Below are 6,465 nucleotides of genomic sequence, written 5' to 3' on the forward strand. Positions count from 1 at the left end.
TACTGCCCATATTTGAACTCTGTGCACCCAACTGCAAAAGTGAGTCAGGTGCTGATTAGCAGAGACAGGGCTTTCTCAGAGGTGGCACCCTGTGCGATGCAGTGTCGCTGCAACCCAGGTGGAGGTGCAAAATACCATCAAGTCACAGCTGACTTATGGTGACCACCCTCCCTAGGGTTTTCAAGCCAAGAAAAGTTTGGAGGTGGTTTGCCATTGCCTGCCTCTGTGTAGCAACCTTGGACTTCCTTGGTGGTCTCCCATACAAGTACTAACCCTGCTTAGCTTCTGAGATCAGATGAGATTGGGCTAGCCTGGGCCATCCTAGCCAGGGGACAACTTGGGTATTTATGTAAAATAGACAGTTTCTCGAGGTGGGTGTTCAGTTTGCACTCTGTGAATCCTTGGACTTATTCCTTGCCTAGGGAAGCAGCACATATTCAATAGAGGCTATCAGACATCTTCCACAGACTTTTTTTTTTTTTTTAGCTGATGATTTTCCACTAGGTAAAGCAGGGTGATGGTGTGTTGGCTTTATCTCTGCACCTTATGACACACAGACGTAGATGTGCCTGGAGAGACACACAGAAGCACCTTCAATGAGATCAGTACAGCTGGTGGGATAGGAGAGACCTCGAAAGAAGAACACTAAGAGAAGACAGCAAAAGAAATCTGAAAGCTTTAAGAGTAGTCTGCCTACCTCTTTACCATTATATGGAGTAAGTTTTAGACCCAAGGAGAGAAGATTGTGTTTAATGTTCATTTTATTTTCCTTTGCTGTGACATCATTAGTCAATATTTGTATGCTTTTGATTTTTGCACACAAGGACTTCTTATTCAGATGGATGTTAGAGGGGCCTCTGCAACCCCCCAAAGCTTACCTTCTCTCATGCTTGCCAAGTTAACAAAAGAGAAGCTGGGGAGATGCCTACCTGCGTGTAAATACCTCTAAGAAATGAGATCCTCTAAGGGTTCTTTCCTGTTGCCGTGGTGGTTCATAGAAGGATTGTGATTCTTAATCTGGAGGTTTTCAAGTGGGTAGCCATGCTGGTCTGCAGTAGAAGAGCAAGAGTTGAGTCCAGCAGGCACCTTAAAGACCCACAAGATTTTCAGGGCATGAGCTTTCGAGAGTCAAAGCTCCCTTCAGATATCTGGACTCAAATCTTGCTGCTTAATCCAGAGAGGAGAGACTTAAGAGAATAGAAGAGAGAGTCTGGTTACCAGACAAATATACCTCTAGCTACACACCTGCTGGTGGTAACTAAAAGGAATCCTGACTGGGATGCATGAGGTAGAATAAAGCTGGAGACACGAATCCTCTACCAACAAAATAGATCCAAAATTCCCATGGTACAAACAGATGCTTTTGGGGCCCATTTACCATAACCCAGTTGTAGATTACCCTCACCCTTGAAACTCCACCGAATGCTTTTTCTGTTAGAATGTCGGTGCCAAGTTAAAACGTTTCCCTTCCTTCAGGCTTTCAACGAAAATGTTATCTCCTCTTTCAGTTGCTCTATTAATCCTGCCTATTCCCCCACCTGTTTGATGCTTTTATGAGCTGCTTTTACATCCTAAAGACTTCTTTACATTGTTAGTCTTATTCATATAGATTGGGCAAGATTTATTTCGAGGCTGGGAGGGAAGAATTAGTTTTACTTAAAGGTAAAGGTAGTCCCCTGTGCAAGCACCGAGTCATTACTGACCCATAGGGGGACATCGCATCACGGCGTTTTCTTGGCAGACTTTTGTTAAGGGGTGGTTTGTCATTCCCCAGTCATCTACACTTTACCCCCAGGAAACTGGGTACTCATTTTACCAACCTCGGAAGGATGGAAGGCTGAGTCAACCTTGAGCCAGCTACTTGAACCTGGCTTCTGCCAGGATTGAACTCAGGTCGCGAGCAGAGCTTGGGCTGCAGTACTGCCACTTACCACTCTGCGCCACGGGGCTCTTAACTAAGTTTTAACTTAAAACTTAACTAAGTTTTACTTAGTTGCTTGTAATGTTTTTTTAGTTTAAATTTGTGTTAATTTGATTTTTCTTCTTCTAAGTTGTCTTAAGGAAGTGTTAGGAGAGGCAAGAGATAAGTGCACTAAACACACAGAGAGTGTCTCTTCACAAGACATCTTACACAGGGACGCTCAAGAGAAAGATCTTACACTTGTTCTCCCATTGTGGATGTACATGCACTGCTAGGGAGACAGAGTACACTTGAATACAAGACCACACAGAAAGTAACTCACTTGATCGTCGCTGTGTAAAAATCTTGTACACAGAGAGACCCAACTAGGGGTGCTCTCCCTGGAGGAAGGGAGGGTGTACGTGCTGGGACCAGATGAAGAAGGTAAGGTCAGTGAGGAGGACAGCTGCAGTGTCAGCTCAGCTGGATGAGAGAAGAGCAAGAGGGAACAAGGAGTGTGCGTGATGGACAGGAGTGGACAAGAGTCTTGACAGATGAGTTCACAAGATCTGCTTCATGACTAAGAGGTCTGAGGTTCTGGGTCCTGGCTGAACACTTTCCTTATTTGAACTATGCAAGTGAGGGCCTGTGCTCATGCTTCCTCTTCTCCCCAACCCCCCAGGTGTGCTTTAAAAAAAAAGTTGTAAACCTGAACATGTGAAGCAAGAGACAAGCAAGTACTTGGAGCAAGCCTCTAGTGCATGTGCCCTGATCAGAGGACCAGGATTGCAAACTTCACAATAACGTCCGGACTGCTGAAGTCCCTAAGCACACACACAATCGTGGCAGGCTGAATGGTGTGAGAGCTTGACTGGATGGAGAGAAAGAGAGATGACTGGATGGGCAGGAAGGAGAGGTGGAGCGATGGGCTCTCCCCATAGGGACAGGTGAGATTTGTGCAGGTGGACAGGTGCTTGGATGCCTTGCACCTGCGTGGATGTTGCACGTGTGGGAAAGCAGACAGGAGTTGAGGGGACCGTGCTTGACAGAGGTGAGTGTGTGAAGGATGCCAGCCCGTTCAGTCCATCCTCCCTCCCTCTCCCTTCTGCTTCCCCCCTCCTCTCCCTCTCTCCTGTATTTCCTGGGTTGCATCACCCTTTCCTGTCGGCAGCATGAAAGCAGCTGCGGAATGATAATATTTAGACTTTGGCATCCTCATGACCCCGCAATGGGGGTAACAGTGGCGATAGGCACACCATGATTCATGCTCGGGGCCCAGAGAGTGCAGGGAAGGGGAGGAGGGTTTGGGCTGATCTAAAACCAAGGGGAAGGGCATCCACCTCTGGATGTGTGTATATATATCACCCTGCCGGCTGCTTGGGAGGAAACTTGGGAGAGTGAGACCAGAGGACAACAGACAAAGAGGAAAAGGTCTCCTCCTCCGGCTTTGCTTTGAGCATTTCCATTGATTTTCTCGTTGGTGTTTCTTTCTAAAAACACCAAAGACTTCTTGATTCGAAGACTCAGTTCCGGAGGAACACCTGGGTTCCTATTGGTGATTGGCGGGTTAGAGAGAGTGACGAGTCCTCGAAGGCTGAAGCTGGTGGGGGCAGGTTCTTCCAAGCTGCAAGTCCAAGGCAGAGCACCAGAACTCGTAGGTTCTCCCTTTAGCCAACGCTATCGTCTTGCTATCTTACGGTCCTTGTCTTCAGCTGGACCTACACGAGCCATGCTGGCTATTTCCACCTCTCTCCAAAACGAGTGGTGCCTCCTTTTCATTAGCCTGATTTTCTGGGCTACCTTGGCCCCTATGGCCTCAGCCTTCCCCCTTCCCAATTCCAGCCCCCTTTATCAGTTTGAGGGACAAGTCCGCCTTCGCCACCTCTACACAGCGGATGAGCAAACACATCTCTTTCTGGAGATCTTGCAGGACGGACAAGTGCGTGGCTCCAGACACCAGAACGCTTTCAGTGAGTATTTGGAAAGGGAATGGGAGAGAGGAGCTGGAGGCTATTGTGGCTGGGGTGCAGGACACCTGGGTTCCTGGGAAGGAAACTGGCTATTAGAAAGGAGGATGCAGAAATCCACAGATCAGTTCCCATTCTCAGTTCAACTGGAGAAGCCAGAAACCCGGGTTCTTAAGAAAAAGGAATGAGATCTAGTAAGTTACAAGGTGGACCTGGAAGCCAAGATCCCTGAATTCAATGGTCAGTTTGGAGGAACTTGAACTTCTAGGCATTCTGAAAGCAGAAGAGGGCCTATTTGCGTTATTAAGGGAAATGCAGGAAACTGGACCTTCAGAAGAGAAGAGCAGGTGGCAGAATATTCTGGAGAGCAAATAAGGGGCAACAGATTTAACAAGGAGACTGGAGTGAAGGGTTCCAACAAGATAATGTCTATTAGGAATGATACATGCAGTTGTGGCAGGAGCAGGGACCTTGTTTGCTCCTGTTCTCTATTTGGACTGCTCAACAAGAGCTGGCTTGTAAGGACGGCGTGCCTGTGGCTTGTTGCATGGATGCAGCCAATGAGAACCAGTGCAGGAAAGAACTGAGCATGTGGTCATGTGTGAACACTTGGATGTTTTGGGGGGGGAAAGTTCTAACAGGCTGCCAGGGTTCCTAGATAGTGATCAGCTATCAAACACAGGAATTAGGACTCCTGGATTCTTGAAAAGAGGAAACTGGGAAGAGAGGAAATGGGAAGGGATTGGTCTTTAGCTAGTGGGTAAGAACCCCTTGAGTGGTTCATGATGATGGCGCCTCCCATCTTTTTTTTCTTTTTCTTTTTGGTCTAAGTTTTTGTAAGAAGAGAGAGAGAGAAGAGATGGGAGCTGGATTTAAGAGTCAGCACAATACCTTTAATGATTTGGGGGAAAGGAGATATTTTCAGTAAATGGGTGAGGACAGAAGGGTCCTGATTTTGCTCTTCTGATTCCTCCCCCTGATTCTTCTTTCCTCACCCTCTTCTCTGATGGTTTTTTCTCCCCAGGTTTGCTGGAGATCAAAGCTGTAAAGCCAGGGATCATTCGCATGCAGGGCGCAAAAACCTCTCTGTTCCTCTGCATGACATCCAATGGACATCTCTATGGTTCGGTAAGTTTAGCCTCCCAGTTGTTGTGATTGTGGGGAGGGGGGTGGGTTGGGATAGAGGAAACACATGAAATAATCCACATTCTTATAGCTCAGATAAGAACAGTGTTCCTCCAGCACAGGACATCAGAGACTTCTTGGTCACAATTGGGGCCCAGTGGATTAGCTGAAACGTTCAGGAGAGAATGCCTGGATCCTGTTACAGGAGAAGGCGTTCTAGTGAGCAATGGGACCGATCTCCTAAATGATCCTGGGAAGGGAAGGAAGTCTGTGGGGGAACAGGCGGAGCACAGTGGCTAGCAGAATGAGCTGTGTCCCTTTGGATTTTATGCTCAAGAATCAAAGAGGAGGATTGCTGGCCTAATTAATGAAGTTGTCATCTCACTCGTGGTTCTTCTTCCTCAGGAACATTATTCAGAGGAGTCCTGCAACTTCCGTGAGAAAGTTCTTCACGACGGCTACAATCTCTACTACTCAGAACATTATGATATTCCTGTCAGCCTCAGCTCAACAGGGACCCTATCACGGAATCGCCAGCTACCCCCATTCTCCCAGTTCCTGCCCTTGGTCAATCGGGTCCCCCTTGATCCTGTGTTTGTAGACTACAACTTCTATGAACAGGAGCTCGACATTGAGTCTGCTGACCCCTTGAGTATGATGGGACAAGCCCCTGGTTTCATGAGCCCCAGTTACGTCTTCTGATGGCCAAGAACCCCTAGATTCTTCAGGAGGGGCATGCGGTTGACTTTTTAAAAAAGTGGTTGACTTTTAAAGGAAGGTTTTTTCGGAGCTTGGATGCTCAAGTTGTCTTGTAGTAAAAGTGTGATGAAGCGATTCAAAGTCAGGACAGGGGTGGAGTGAGACAGCTTTATTTACTGTACTTGACATTAATGATTGACATCGTTGATGTATTCCTTGGACTTCCGATTCCCAAAACTGTGGGATGATGCGTGTAAATGATATACTTGAGGGAAACGAAAGGAATACTCCCCATCAACGAAGGCAATTTTTTTATTTCATTGGACTGAATTCTTTGCTTTTCGATCTTCTGTTGATGTTAATTGTGCCAGCCTTTTATTTGTATTTTCTATCTATTTAAATAACTTATTTATTATTTGCTTATTTATTGAAGGAGGCTGTAGACTGTAAGAAAACATGGGAGGCTGAATGAGAAAACTTTATGCCAAAAATAATTTATGTATGGTTATTTATACAGAAACGTGTGTATATTATTTTTGCATATTTATGTCTAATTCCGGAAAGGAAATCACTATTAAACCTATTTTAAGCCTGAAGTATAGATATACCTTTTGCCTGGAGCTATTTATTACACTTTTTATCCTTTGCTTTCTTCAAGGAGATCAGGGTAATATGCACAGTTATCCCCGCTTCTCTTTTACCCACCCTGTGAGGTAAGTTAGGTTGAGAGAGGGAGAATGATTGACCAAAGATCAGCCAGGTTTACTAAACCAT

General features: G+C 46.1%; 1 protein-coding gene across 1 annotated transcript; it reads left to right on the plus strand.

Moving 5' to 3' along the window:
• Window positions 1-3,294: 3,294 nt before the first annotated feature.
• Window positions 3,295-6,465, plus strand: FGF21 (fibroblast growth factor 21). The gene is made up of 3 exons (XM_054994864.1): window positions 3,295-3,870; window positions 4,892-4,995; window positions 5,398-6,465. The coding sequence occupies exons 1-3, from the start codon at window positions 3,630-3,632 to the stop codon at window positions 5,692-5,694; spliced, it is 642 nt and encodes a 213-aa protein (XP_054850839.1). The 5' UTR covers window positions 3,295-3,629; the 3' UTR covers window positions 5,695-6,465.

This window comes from Eublepharis macularius, chromosome 12 (genome assembly GCF_028583425.1).
Source record: "Eublepharis macularius isolate TG4126 chromosome 12, MPM_Emac_v1.0, whole genome shotgun sequence".
NCBI lineage: Eukaryota > Metazoa > Chordata > Lepidosauria > Squamata > Eublepharidae > Eublepharis > Eublepharis macularius.